We start from the raw sequence: 14,268 nt of genomic DNA on the forward strand, positions 1-14,268 counted from the left end.
GAAAGGCTTACCAAAGGAGCGGAGTCGTGCTCTAGCTAGCCCTGGATATTCACATAAGTAGTGGAAAAGACTTTCCTTCGCTCCTTCCGCTTGACAGCTTCTGCAGATAGGATTGAAGGGTCCCAAACATACTGTACGAATATAAGAAAAGACAGAAAAGTCAAAGCCTTCGTTTTAGTAATATTTTTATTTATTAATATGCTATATATTTCAGCATTGGATCGTCTTATTTTTAAGACGAGTACATTTAAATTATGAGAGAGAGAGAAGAGAAGTTAAATAGTAGAAAAAAAACTAGAGGTTGAAGTTCGTTTTTAATATTTTTCAACTTGTGACTGTTCCAAAGACGAATAGCGAAAACAATTATTGGCATTCAGATATTGATGACTTAAATTTAGCGCTTAAGAGCCGAGATGATTTGTTTGCCTTTATGTGATGTTGTCTATCCCTGAGATACTGAAATTCGTTTGATTTTAATATTTTGTGTAACGTAGTAAGGCAACTCAATTGTAATACATTTTCAAGAGAATGGTGCGTATATTGAAACGTGTCACGACGTTTTAAATCGTATGTATAATACATGGCGCTTTATGTCCTCGCGGAACCATAAGACCTTATATATGAATATTTTATTTTTATTGCAGGTACAATAACAGATAGTAAATATCTCTTACTTCCTTATATGGCCTGATCAAGGATCACAACCAGTTACTGGATTAAGTCTCGCCAGGCGTCTTTGCTTTGCGCGCACCTTCCACAATTCGTTACACCAAGCGATGATAGGGGTCCCTCGACTTACTCCTTCCATCGGAGTCGAGGTTTTCCCCTACGTCTTTGTCTTCAAACTTACCACCTTCTACATCCATACCCTCTATGTAGTCCAACCAGCGAAAGCGCTGAATATTGATTTGCTTAACCATGTCCACATCGTCGTAGAGCTCATACGAGTATATCCACCGTTTTTGATTACTTCTTCAAGCCGTCGCTTCATGCTTTCTACAAGCTTGTGGCATCTTTGCTTTGGAATCGAGTACCAAGCCTCCTCAACTGCGGCCCACAAATAATGAAAATTTTTAAAATGTTTGGTTAGCGATTTTGACCTTAACGTCATTCCACAAATTTTCTATTGGATTGAAATCAGGACTCTGCGCCGGCCAATCCAGTACATTAATTTTTTCTCTTCTGACCCATTGCTTCACTGCCTTTGCAGCATGCTTTGGATCATTGTCCTCCATAACGGTCCAATTTAATGGCACAAACTCAAACACAAATGGCTCCATTTATTATGATACTGAAATCTATCAATTTTACCAACCACGCGAACAATCGGCCATGCCAGGAAGAAGCTCCCCAAAACATGATGCTTCCGCCGTCGTGTTTAATCGTCTTTTTTTGGGAACCTAGGACTTAACGCTTGATTTTTGGACGACCTACAATAGTTCTCCCATCTGGTTCCATCCTATTTATTTTGGTTTCGTTGGTCAAAAGTAAGTTTTTCCAAAACTGTATAGATTTGCCTTTGTGGGCTTTTGCAAAGGCAAGTCGGTGTTTGATATGTCTTTTTGAGAGGAGTGTTTTTTTCTGCTTATACGGCCAATCAGCTGGGCTTCGTTAAGTCGCCTTCCTACAAGCTTTCTGGACACCAGTAAACCAGATTCTTGGTTTATTTCAAGCAATCTGCTTTGCTCTTGCGTATTATAGCTCTATCCACATTAGCATCAGTTTTTCGCGGTCTTGGTTTTCCTTCCGTTAAAACCATTTTCCGAGAGCATCATCATACGGTAAATGACTCATACGGTATATAAGAGCTTTTTCTCCGGCGTGCAATGTTTTCCACGCCCCACTTTTAGTAATTACTTTGAAATTTTGTTTAAGAAACAAAAAATTATAAATACTAAAAATCGCTGAAACAATATTAAAGTTTCACTTTCCGCACAAGTTAAAATGTGCTATTTTTGTGTCCATTTCAAAACAGTAATAAGCATAAATAAAATAGAACGCAAAAAACCCATCGAAAAAAAACTGGTAAATTCCTTGCGTTAATGTAAGCTTAATAACGGTAGTAAATGTAAAATAAATAAATTTATTTAATTTATTTAAACAGAGTTCGTACTAAAAACTTAACATGTAAAGCTTACATTTGTGCTATTTATTTGTCCATGGCTGTATGTACATCTGAAAAACAAAAACTAAATTTAAAACCAAAACCACTCAGAGATTCGATTTCAGAGCTCCAAATTGTGCTGGAAACAATTTTTGATTTGCACAGGTCCAAAACTGTGTATACTTGTGTAATAAGACCAATTGCAATTGCAATGCCGGCAACAGGCAATGATCCAGCAAATTAAACCAGTAGCTTGGTTACTAATTGGTAATTATTATACAAATGCATGTATATTTGTATGTGAGTATTTCTGTATATGTATATATATATGTATATGCGTGAACGCAGTTTGTGGCAAACAATTTGCTACCGCAGACACAGTGACGCAATTTTCGCCATCTTGACAAGCTGCTGAAAGCCAGCCAGCCGCCAGCCCAATACCACCCAACAGCAAGCAATTCCTCAATTCATTGAAAAATGTGTCGAACTAATGAAATGGAATAGTTACTCTCGCTAAATACATAGTTCACTTGCTCAGCACGAAAGAGTGTTGCTGCGGTGTTGTGCGAATGGAAGGGATGCAGGCATGTTGAGGAGCAGATTGTTTATACGTATTTATTTACATTTGCTACTCACAGGGAATCTGTATCGAGTTATAATTCCATAATTTTTATACTTTTAATCCAAATGAGTAACTTTTCGTTATGGAGTTTATAAAAGTGACTGCCACAAAGCGGTCGGTGCTCAGTTGAAATGCGCGCATGCGCAGTAACGGTTCGTATACGAGGTACAAAATTTTAAACGGTGGATTTAGCAGCAGTTAGTGTACTTATATACATATACGTATACAAACATACATATATGTATGTCTGCATGTAACTAAAAAAAAGTTCGTAAAAGTTAAGCTAAGGAAGTTCAAATTACATTTCACTATCGCGGTCCAAAATTGCACTATTTAAACTCATTGAAGTGCATAAATAGCTACAATAACAATAGCAACAATAACAACAAAACCACATACGCAACTGAAAACAACCGTAAATAGGTGGCACAGTGAGCACCTTTCGCCTCGCAATTAAAACCATAAAAAAATTCAAGTAATAAACAAAAAACAAAAAAAGTGATGGTTCCATATAATCGCACATCAACAGCTTTTCAAATACTACTAGTGGCGTGTCTGGTGGAGCGCTATGCTGCTACCAGCTGGCGCCAAGTGAAACCAATGTATTTAGCAATGTACGAACGGTTCAATGAATATTCTACTAGTGATCCCATGATTTTAAGCCTGGAAGCGGATCCTGTGGAGGAAAATATGCCACCGGATGGTGGCGCACAAGCAATGGATCGGATTTTTGGCGGTAGTGTTGCACAGCGGCATAGTTTCCCCTATCAAGTCGGTTTGTTATTGCAACGGCCAAAGGGTCTGTACTGGTGCGGTGGTGCATTGATCTCGGACGAGTTCATCTTGACTGCGGCGCATTGTGTGGACATGTACGTACGCATACATATGTATGTTTGTAAATCTGTGCTGGATTATTAAGAGAAGCACAATTACATGCCTATGTATGTACTCAAGTAAATATATCGGGTGTTTTTTTAGGTGCATAAAAACGATCGATATTAATAACTATAGTTTGTCAGCTGAGAATGACAAACTGTATTGGCATTTCTGTTCAGTAAGGTTTCGGCAAGTCATCATGGATCATTGAATACCAGAACGACGCTTCCAAATTGTGTAAATTTACTTAGAAAAAAAAATAATAACAAATCTGTTCGCCAAGCTCGTAGAGCACTGGCGGCGTAATCAGTCCTTATTTCCTTCGAAATGAGAAAGGTGCTGCCATACGGTGAATTGCTACCGCTATCAAGCCATGCTGACTCAATTTTTGTTTCCAAAAATTAATCAACTAAACATCGTCGACATTTGGGTCCAGCAAGACGGCGCAACTTGCCATACACTGCGCTTAGTAATCGATTTATTGCAATATTAAAGCCACCATTGGCCCCTTACGGCCAGATTTTTTGTAAAAAGTAGTCAAAAATTGGACTGATCGAATGGGACATGCAACTCGTAGCCGAGGCAAACATATGCCGAATATCATTTAAAAACATAAATGCCATGAAATTATCTACCTGGTTATAATATTCCATTTTATTCATTCCAACATTATTTATGTTTCCTAATATCATTTTAAGTTCTCAAGCTCTCAAAAAAAGAAAAAACACCCGATATTAGTGCGGATGAAATATCTACTCGCTGCATAATTTACACATCTCTCCTCCTTAGGGCGAAGCGTGCTTTAGTCTTTCTTGGTGCGCATGAGATCAAAAACGCTAACGAATTGGGCCAAGTGCGAATTATGGTGAAGCGTAGCAATTTCATTATATATCCAACGTGGAATCCTCGCCGACTCAAAGATGACATCGCTTTGGTGCGTTTGCCAGTACCCATCGAATTTAATGGTAAATTTGTGTGACTAAAAGCCATTCGCAACAGGGAGGCTTGCCAAGAGTTGAAAGAGTAAGAGTTTAAGTTCGAGTATTTAGAAATGCTTTTCTTTTAAATTATGATTTTTAAATATTTAATTGAAGAGTTCAAATTGAATGCGTGGCTTTCAGATACACATGACTTGCAGAGTTAGCGCCACACCCATTCATTACTATTTAATCAGTTTTCATTTCCTTGAGACCAACTAATTTCTCAAATGCTAGTTAGATAAGAGTTGTGTTTAATAACACTGGTTTACAGCCAAAATGCACCAGAGACGCCGTTATGAAATTCCTATGTAAAATCACCGTCTGATTCCGAAAATCAAGGTTATTTTTTATTCTATGGTAACGTTTTTGAGATATTTACGAATTACCGTTATTTCAAAAAAACAAAAAATTGGGCCCACTTAATCATATATATCTCGAAAACGAATTGAGCGATTCCAAAACCGTTTAAAGCTTTTAAAAGGTAATAAAATTTCCTATAAACTGTGTGTAAAACACTTTTTGCTAGGCCCTGCAGATTCAAAGATAACGAACTATCATAACGGATTTTTTAAATTTTTTTAGTAAAAATATAAAAAAAATTGTACTTTGAGAGAAAGGATCTCGAAAACTTTTTACTTTTTCGTGTATTTTTTGTTTTCACTCTAAGCTCTGTTTTATTACAAAAAAAATAAACTTTGATTAAACAAAATCGATGAACTAATACAAAAGTTACAAGCATTCAAGTAAATATATCCATATAGTAAAACTTAAGTATCCTACAAATAATAGCATATGTACTGTATGTATTCTGTCTTAACTCTATGATCTTATTTTATAATTGAAAAAGTTATGTGTCTTGTTTTGACGCTTATTTATATAAGGATCGGTTTCTCTTATGAGAAACCAACAGTAGTCACCCATCATAGCGACATCCCAGAATCCTTGATACCGACTTTCAATCATTTTCATTTGCTGGTGAAACCTTTCGCCATGCTCGTCACTTTCGTCGCCAAGATTTTGCGGGAAAAAATTTAAATGGGAGTGCATAAAATGAATTTTTAAAGACATATTTACTCCTGAAAGAAAATTAAAAAAGGAATTAGATAAATACGTAAGTGACACATTAGCATATAATTTTCTTAGGCTGGGTTAATCTTCCAATTCAGAACAAATTTTGGTCGTTCTTGTTTGTTCGGAGCAGGGCAATAAATTTAGATTAAGAGCTATATATTCTCATGTAAATTTAAAAATTTGCTTTAACATTTTTTGTTTAGTTTTAAAGTTAACTGAGAAAACGGTCTTATATACATATATATATATATTGTATATATAACGGTCTTATATGTGTTTTTTATTTACCCATTTCCGCATTGTTTTTGATTAAATCGTTCTCTATCAGCTCGAAGGACTTTTGTGTTTGCCTAAAAAAGAAGTAACGACCTTTTCAAAAGAGTCCCACGCCGCTGCCTCCACTGGTGACAATAGTTCTTTGAAATGGGTATTGACCATTATTTTCCTTATTTGCGGCCCCACAAAAATCCCTTCCTTTATTTTTGCTTCTGAAATCTGTGGAAAGATTGTTTTCAAATAATGAAAAGCTTCGCCTTCTTTGTCCAAAGCCTTGACAAAGTTTTTGATAAGGCCGATCTTGATGTGGAGCGGAGTATGAGTATTTTATGTTATCCACCCCAACTTGAAACGCGATTCGTTCTGGCCAATCCTTTATGATGTAGTGGTCTTGACGTGCTCGGCTATCTCATTTGCATAGAAAGCAACAGTATTTTGTGTATCCAGGTTGTAGACCACATAGCTTTCCAACGACTTTTAGATCGGTACATATTTTTCAATCATGTTCTTCGTATTTAATTAATTCAAGCAATTTTTGCATTGTCTCATATGTTTCCTTCGCATTTACTGCATGCGCGATCGGGATAGATGGCTTTTGGTTGCCAATATGCAATAATACGGCCTTTAAACTTAATTAATTGCCGTCTATGAACAATCGCCACTCTTTTGAATCATATGGTTCACCAAACTGTTTAAATAGACCAGCAATGTTTTTGCAATAACAAACACTGTCCTTCTTCGTATAGTACTGGGAGAATTGTTCGTGACGAGTCATATAATATGTTACCTTAACACCGGATGAAACAAATTTAAATTGTTGCATACGAGAGGCGTGTAGTTTGGCCTTTTCTTTTGACAATTCCAAATCCCTTATCCAATCATTGAGTTGTGCTTGTGACAAAGGGTTTCTTTCGTTTTCCGTTTGCAATTCAGTACAACATGATGCCGCGTAATCAGATACTGCTGTTGACAATGAAACTGGAGCCGAAACTAAAGTTAAATTTGATTCTGGCAATGTAGCTTCCGTTGAATTTAGTTCTGGTAATGACACTGTAGATACGCTCGCATAGGTTACTTTTCTTGACTTTCCAACCCCAAATACTTTTGTAGTACAAATATAGCAGTCCGTTGAATGGCAAGTTGGTTCCCTCCTCTTCATTGGTGTAATAAATTTCATATGTCGCCTAAATAGATAGTTTAAGAATCATATGTACATATGACAGAATCATATGTACATATGCTACTATTTGTAGGGTACTTAAGTTTTACTATATGGATATATTTACTTGAATGCTTGTAACTTTTGTATTAGTTCATCGATTTTGTTTAATCAAAGTTTATTTTTTTTTGTAATAAAACAGAGCTTAGAGTAAAAACAAAAAATACACGAAAAAGTAAAAAGTTTTCGAGATCCTTTCTCTCAAAGTACAAATTTTTTTATATTTTTACTAAAAAAATTTAAAAAATCCGTTATGATAGTTCGTTATCTTTGAATCTGCAGGGCCTAGCAAAAAGTGTTTTACACACAGTTTATAGGAAATTTTATTACCTTTTAAAAGCTTTAAACGGTTTTGGAATCGCTCAATTCGTTTTCGAGATATATATGATTAAGTGGGCCCAATTTTTTGTTTTTTTGAAATAACGGTAATTCGTAAATATCTCAAAAACGTTACCATAGAATAAAAAATAACCTTGATTTTCGGAATCAGACGGTGATTTTACATAGGAATTTCATAACGGCGTCTCTGGTGCAGAAAAAAAGTTGAAATTTGTGATCCAGTGTAATTAAATAATTGTTTTCCTTTCCTTAACTCTAGTAAAGAAAGTTACACAGAAAGGCTCGTGTACCATTTATATGAACGCCAGTTTGTAAGTTTTCAGCGGGTACATATGTACACACATCAGTGCATAGTGATAAATGCTTTTGAAATTAGCATTTAGTGAAGGTTTTGGCAGTCGCTATACGAGGTGTGGCTATTAAGTAACGAAACTAGCTGGCATTTCTTGACAATACTCGAATATTCTATTGTTCGAAGCTGTGTTGGAGAATTTCTTTTACGAGCTATTTCAGGACGTGTGCTTAAATTTTGCTCTCTTCAAAGCAGACTTTATCTTAGAAAATATATTAATTGAAGTTTATTTGGCACAAAATCTGCCGAATGATCTAGCACTGGGATGCTGCAATTGGCTGGAAACTTCTTAATAAACAATGAGCAATGAGCTGGTGCAAGTTTTTGGTAGAGAATCCATGAATTTTACTTTCCAGAAAATAAATGAAGATAGATATGCTAACACAAGAAATGTATGAGATCGAACAAATTATAGGTACATTTTTTTAAATATTTCACTCGTATTTGAAAAATATTTAAAAAATCTATGTCTTCTACATAAATATGCGCGTCAAGATTCAGTACCACATACTTTTTTAAGTTTCGTTAACAGGCGAACGAAGAATACCTCAGGCCACTATATCTTCACATTGGCGAACGCTAATACGGCCGACAAGCTATAGAACTTAAATACGTAAACTCTAAAAGATGTGCAATTCATACACTTTTTGACTAATACAATAAAAAAATTAAATAAAAAGGCTGACCTTCATTAGCTCAGCTGACACTTTCAACATTCTTATTAGCACAAATTCTGCTTTCTGCCATTAGACTCCGACTCCACTACGAATTCGTAATATTTTGTATGCTAATATTGTCCAAGATCAAATAGTTCATGAACCTCAGTACCGTTATTTTCTATCTATTTCAATATCCGGAGTGTTATTAGTGTAAAAAGTGCAATATATAAAAAACATTTTTCTTTTACATTTATTATATTACAGGATCGAAGTGTAACCAATTAAAAAGGCCATAAATTTAGTTTGGAAAATTACTTTTATTCAATTCAAAGTAAAAAATATGTGAAAAAAATACAAAATTAAGAACCAATTAGCCTTGACTATGGCCTTGAGATGGTCCAGAAACGAATCGCAAGCTGCCCGAATGTGACTTGCGGGTATTTTGGCGCACTCGCGGACAATAGCTTTTTTCAGCACCTCGAGACTGGTGAATCTTTTAGTTCGGACCTTGCTTCCCAAAATGGCCCAATTGGGAAGCCATTGTGTGGAAGTTATGAAGTTCGGAACGTTGTTTTTTAGCCATTCTTGGTTCACTTGAGTTCTGCGAGACGGTTGAAACGTCCATTGTCTGCCACCGAAATGTTTGTCTACTAACGGCTTCAAAGTAACCTCCAGAATACTTTTCCCATAATATTTCGCATGTACCTTGCCGCCAGGCTCGATGAAAACTATTGGAGGGCACCCATCTGCGGTTACAGCGACCCAAACCATTACCTGTGGCGGGTGCTGCCTCCTGGTGGCCAATCGATGACTCAAATTCTCGTATGAACGGTCGGTCAAATAAATCCTATCGTTTCGGGAGTTTGCAAATGGCTAAATTTGAAAAATTTCTCGTCAGAAAACAAAATGTTCGGAAATTTACCGCTGTTGCTGTTTTGGTGTGAGATCATGCGCCGTTAGGATCTTGTAAGGCTTGAGTATGAGATCATTTTTCATTATACGGCGGATGCCATGATCAGATATTTTCACTTCTTTCGCCATTTGATTGGCACTTCGTCGGGTATTTCGCTGAAATCGCTTCTTCACTTTTTGAACCATTTCACGTGACGTTGCAGTCGCTTGATAACCTCCTCCATGACGTTTCGCGATGCTACCAGTATCATTGTAACTAGTAATGGTGCTTAAGGGTTCTCGAGCTCACGAACAATCGCTGATTGTGATTTTCCAGCCAAATATAATGCAATCACACTACTATGTTTGAAATCCATTACTGAGTTTGATTTTTCGCGTTTACTTTCGGCAAAATGCTCCCGTACTTTTGTAAACAATACTCTGGACTGTCATTTAGTCAACTAAAAGACAGCTGATGCCCGTGCATCAGCTGGGCGAGCGGTCTGATGTTGGTTACACTTCAAGTGTCGTTCCCTCTATAAAGAGTACTAAACGTTTTGGATTAAATTATTGGGAAATAAGGCGGGAATATTGAGATTATCTCAACATTTTATTAATTTTTTATTTGTTTCTTGCTGAAATGTAACTCTCCTGTTAAGAGACTGTCGCTGCTAACGAATCTTGATTCATTTTAGGTAAAACTAGAAAGTCGGTTATCGCCATTGTTAAATAATTTGCAATAGAATTGGAACCATGTTATTGAAAACAAAACTCATTCTCGTCAAATAACTTCGGACCAAAAAGTTTGAATCAACATTTCGCTGAAAAATTTACTGCTAAATCAATAAAAAAGTAATATAAAAAATGAAAAGAAAGTGTCTAAGATATTGGAATAGCCAATTCTTTCAACTATTACGCACTAATTCTCTTACAACTCATTCTCTTCCTCCTTCTCGGGATTTTGTGAGCTATGCAAAATAATTTTTATACTACTCCTCTCTTTTCCTTTGCAGAACGTATTCATCCAATTCCATTGCCAAGTCGGAGTTATGAATATAAAAGTTTTCAAAATAAGTTGGCCATTGCATCGGGCTGGGGGCGCTATGCAATGGGTTCACATGCTATTAGCAACGTGCTGCGATACGTTAAACTGCGAGTTATTGACGGTGGAACCTGTAAACGTAGTTTTCCACTATCATTTCGCAATACGAATATTTGTACGAGCGGTAAATATGCGCGTTCCACCTGCAATGGCGACTCCGGTGGTCCATTGGTTGTGCGTCGTAAGTATACGAATAAGCGTATACTCATCGGCTTGACATCCTTTGGCAGCATACATGGTTGCGACCTCGGTTATCCGGCAGCATTTACAAAAGTCGCCTCCTATCTGGATTGGATTAGTGATGAGGCAGGCATTGATTTGTGGGATTTGTCGTCGAATACGATAATTTTCAAACAAATTTTAAAAGACTATGAAAAGAAACATAAAAAGTATGTATATACTAATGAGGATGCAGCGGAGGAAGACGAAGAGTGGATCGATAATATAGAGGAGCTACCACAAATTATGACAGCACGACAGAAACGTCCCTCTTGGGTCGGACATACTTCATCTACGCCATGGTCGCTACGTGAAAAAGTGCGTTATTCAACACCAAAAACTTATCGAAAATATTTATTTTTGTGAAAAGACTTTAGTTGTAAATATAGGTAATAGTGATTTATTATTGTTGAAAAATGGTTCTCTCTTTCATTATTTCCAATGGTATTTTTATTGACATTAGTATCCAACAGACTTACAAAGAGCAAAGTGCGACTTGGAGGGAAGTTGCAATATTCTGCTGGAACATTTTTCCTTGCAATAATTTTGTAGCAGGAAAAAACAACTCATACGAATATCCGAGTGATCTCAGGTCTTTTTGTACAAAAATTCATATAGAATCCTAGGAGAGTTCACTATTTTGATATAGTGGTTTGGATAGGGGCCATCCAGCAAACCAAAACCTAAAAAGTTGCAGCGATACATTCATTCTGAAGCCAAAATATCTAGGCCTGTGCCGGTAATAAATCCACGATGCTCGAACTTCCGGACGGAAAAATGGTGTAAAATTGACGACGATACAGACGTGCTGAAACCAAAATGTTATTAATACTCAGAGGCTATAAACCAGATCGCCGATCCAACGTTGACGATTCTAATTACACTAAGAAGGATAAACTTCCTCCGACAAACACTTTCACACTTTACAAACTCCTTACTTCTTCGGTAGTCCTATAGACTCGCATGTTTCTTTAGTGTACGTATTTGCTCTTTCTTACAGAAGTGAGCAACTTTTTACTAATCGAATGGGCATAAAATTTGCCTCCTTCTGAAACTCTATGCTTAAATGAGTAACTGCTCCTCTCAGGGATTCCCTTATCAATATTCTATGGCGGATCAACATATGTTCTCCGACAATTGGTTTTTCCGTTACTTCCCCATGTGTACTGAAATAGTTTTCCGGCTTCCAAGAAAATATTGTAATCGATGTAACAATTCCGTTTAAGGTAAATGATCAGCGTTAAGGAAAGTTGTCAAGTCCCAAATCTTTTTTCATGATTATAGGTTTCATAAGTTATTATTTAAAAACTGTCAACGATCTTCGTTTTAATCTGTTCGGGCTGTCCGAGTTTACTGTAATAATGGCGCTCATTGCTGCATCACCACCAGCAGTCTTACGCTTATTGTGCTAACCAAGAAGAAGAAGAGGAAGAATCATATCCATGCATAGAATGTCCTGAACATACACTAAAATAGGAATGAAATATATGTAAATCCTTAAGGGCGGCGATTGATTTGCCATTCCGTATTCCGTAAACTGCAATATAACGTAATGACTATTTCCACACTTGAACATAAGGCTACATATAGGTACATATGTACCTAGGCTATGAGCTCTCCAACGTAAACGGGAAATAATTCAAATGCTAAAATACTTAAGTATGCAAGTCATTTTATTTAGTTTTCAATTGAGTTCAACAAATCTAGTAAGAAATGCCAGTGTTGGTCTTGATCCAGTCAAGGTAGCTGGTCAAACGGGTGAAGGCAGCTGGATAACCCTTAGCGCAGCCAGCTGAAGAACCGAATGAAGTTAAACCGATCTGTACTCCCGAAGAAGCCAACACCAATGGGCCACCTGAGTCACCGTTGCAAGTGGAAACTCCACCAGTTGTGGATACGCAAATGTTAGAAGAAGTAACAATCGAAGTTCCATAAGTGCGGGCACAGACAGTGTTGGTAATAATGCTTAAGGTGGCGTATTGCAAGTTGCTAGTCACACTGGTGGCGGAATCACTGATTTTTCCCCAACCTGAAGCAATGGCAGATTCTCCAGCATATGTAGAGTAGGAGCTGGCAACAGCGGGCAATTCGACGGCTTGAATTTTGCTGGAGTAAGAAACAGATGGAATTTTGATGAGAGAGATATCGTTCTTCAAAGTATTGGAATTCCAGCTGGCGTGGATGATAATATCGCTGCTGGATACAGTGTATGTAGCCTCGGCCGAGGTACGTACAGTGGCACCCAAGTAGACGGTGACAGATGAAACGCTGTAGAAGAATAAGAAATAAATAAGAAATAAAATTAGATATATGCTTCGTAAGCAAATTACTAAATTAAATACGAAATAAAATAAAGAATATATTTAGGTATTTATTATTTACCCATCGGTACAGTGAGCAGCAGTAAGGACCCATTGGTTACCAATCAAAGAACCACCGCACCATGCTGACGAAGAAGAGCTCAATTTCAATGAAAGTCCAACTTGGTATGGGAATTGGCCTGCGGAAGCGGTTTCACCATTGGTAATACGTCCTTCCAAACTGTCATCCAATACGGGAACAACCAAGTTCCTCTGGTAGAGTACCGGAGAGGCGTAGGTGGTAGCCAAAAGGAGTGCGAAAACTACTAAGAACTTCATGGTGCTGCGGAAACAACTGTTATTTACTCCTCTGTAACTCTACGCTTTTATACAAAATTTTGGAAACTCAAGGAGCTCCGATTCAGATTTGTTTAGATAGCAGACATTTATCAGTAGTAAATGAAGAGGTCATATATAATTCGTCAGTCTACCATTTATTTTAATTTTAAAAGCTTCTGGCCATAAGCATGATGGTCATAAATTCTATTGACTTATCAAATAAATGAGCTTTCCGCACCTCTACGAGTAACAACAACAACGCTTTTTTTCTTGTATTGCTGGGAATCCCGTTAAATGACACTATATACTATATGACGCAAAACGGCAGCGCACGGGGTATTCTAAACCTAGATAGATATTCTTGAAGCATCGCTCTTATTTGTTAGATAGTGTGAAAAATGTGGTAACGGCCTTACGCCTAACAAATTGTGCTCTAGTGGGCTTTGATGGTTTAAATTGTCAATTTCAGATTGTATGAACTTGTAAAATGAAAAATTTATTTGTTTGATATATACATACGTGAAATTGAAAATTAAATTTGAAAAGGTCGGGCCAAGGAGCACCAGGAGATTTGGTGGCTCCTAAAACACTAAGGCTAAAAGCCCATTGTATTTAAATCTCTGGAAAGGGGGTAGATAGTCAAGGAGGGAAGGAGAAAAGTATCAGAGAAAGAGATAGAAAAGAATAGAGACAGAGATTGATATAGTTAGTCCTGTGAGAATTTTCCAGATTCTTTGGCATATCTGTAAATATCCTCCAGTTTTAGAGAACGAATATAACTCATTCTCATGACATCGGAACCCAATACTCGTAGCCGTGCTCTAGCAAAAGCAGGTCACTCACAGAGAAAGTGCTCAGTGCTATCCGCCTCATCCGAGCATGACAGGCATACCGTGTCCTCGATGATTCCAATGGTGGG

General features: G+C 37.1%; 2 protein-coding genes across 2 annotated transcripts; one reads left to right on the forward strand and one right to left on the reverse strand.

Annotated features, from left to right (window-relative positions):
• The first annotated feature begins 3,227 nt into the window (after positions 1 to 3,227).
• On the forward strand, positions 3,228 to 11,076 carry LOC129240824 (chymotrypsin BI-like). The gene is made up of 3 exons (XM_054876835.1): positions 3,228 to 3,595; positions 4,392 to 4,567; positions 10,403 to 11,076. Exons 1-3 carry the CDS (start codon positions 3,228 to 3,230, stop codon positions 11,074 to 11,076), a joined length of 1,218 nt encoding a protein of 405 aa, XP_054732810.1.
• Positions 11,077 to 12,365: 1,289 nt separating this feature from the next.
• Positions 12,366 to 13,354, reverse strand: LOC129240822 (serine protease 1-like). Its single transcript, XM_054876834.1, has 2 exons — positions 13,093 to 13,354; positions 12,366 to 12,978 (listed from the first exon to the last, which is right to left on the reverse strand). Exons 1-2 carry the CDS (start codon positions 13,347 to 13,349, stop codon positions 12,414 to 12,416), a joined length of 822 nt encoding a protein of 273 aa, XP_054732809.1. The 5' UTR covers positions 13,350 to 13,354; the 3' UTR covers positions 12,366 to 12,413.
• Positions 13,355 to 14,268: the final 914 nt, after the last annotated feature.

The sequence above is a fragment of the Anastrepha obliqua genome, chromosome 3, assembly GCF_027943255.1.
Source record: "Anastrepha obliqua isolate idAnaObli1 chromosome 3, idAnaObli1_1.0, whole genome shotgun sequence".
Lineage (NCBI taxonomy): Eukaryota > Metazoa > Arthropoda > Insecta > Diptera > Tephritidae > Anastrepha > Anastrepha obliqua.

Excerpts from the sequence above, each read along its gene's own strand:
- LOC129240822 (XM_054876834.1), bottom strand. The coding sequence starts at position 13,349 with ATGAAGTTCTTAGTAGTTTTCGCACTCCTTTTGGCTACCACCTACGCC. Across the intron at positions 12,979-13,092 it reads GCTGCTCACTGTACCGATGG|CGTTTCATCTGTCACCGTCT; the intron begins GTAAATAATAAA and ends ATTCTTCTACAG.
- LOC129240824 (XM_054876835.1), top strand. The coding sequence starts at position 3,228 with ATGGTTCCATATAATCGCACATCAACAGCTTTTCAAATACTACTAGTG. Across the intron at positions 3,596-4,391 it reads GCGGCGCATTGTGTGGACAT|GGCGAAGCGTGCTTTAGTCT; the intron begins GTACGTACGCAT and ends TCTCCTCCTTAG. Across the intron at positions 4,568-10,402 it reads AGTACCCATCGAATTTAATG|AACGTATTCATCCAATTCCA; the intron begins GTAAATTTGTGT and ends TTTCCTTTGCAG.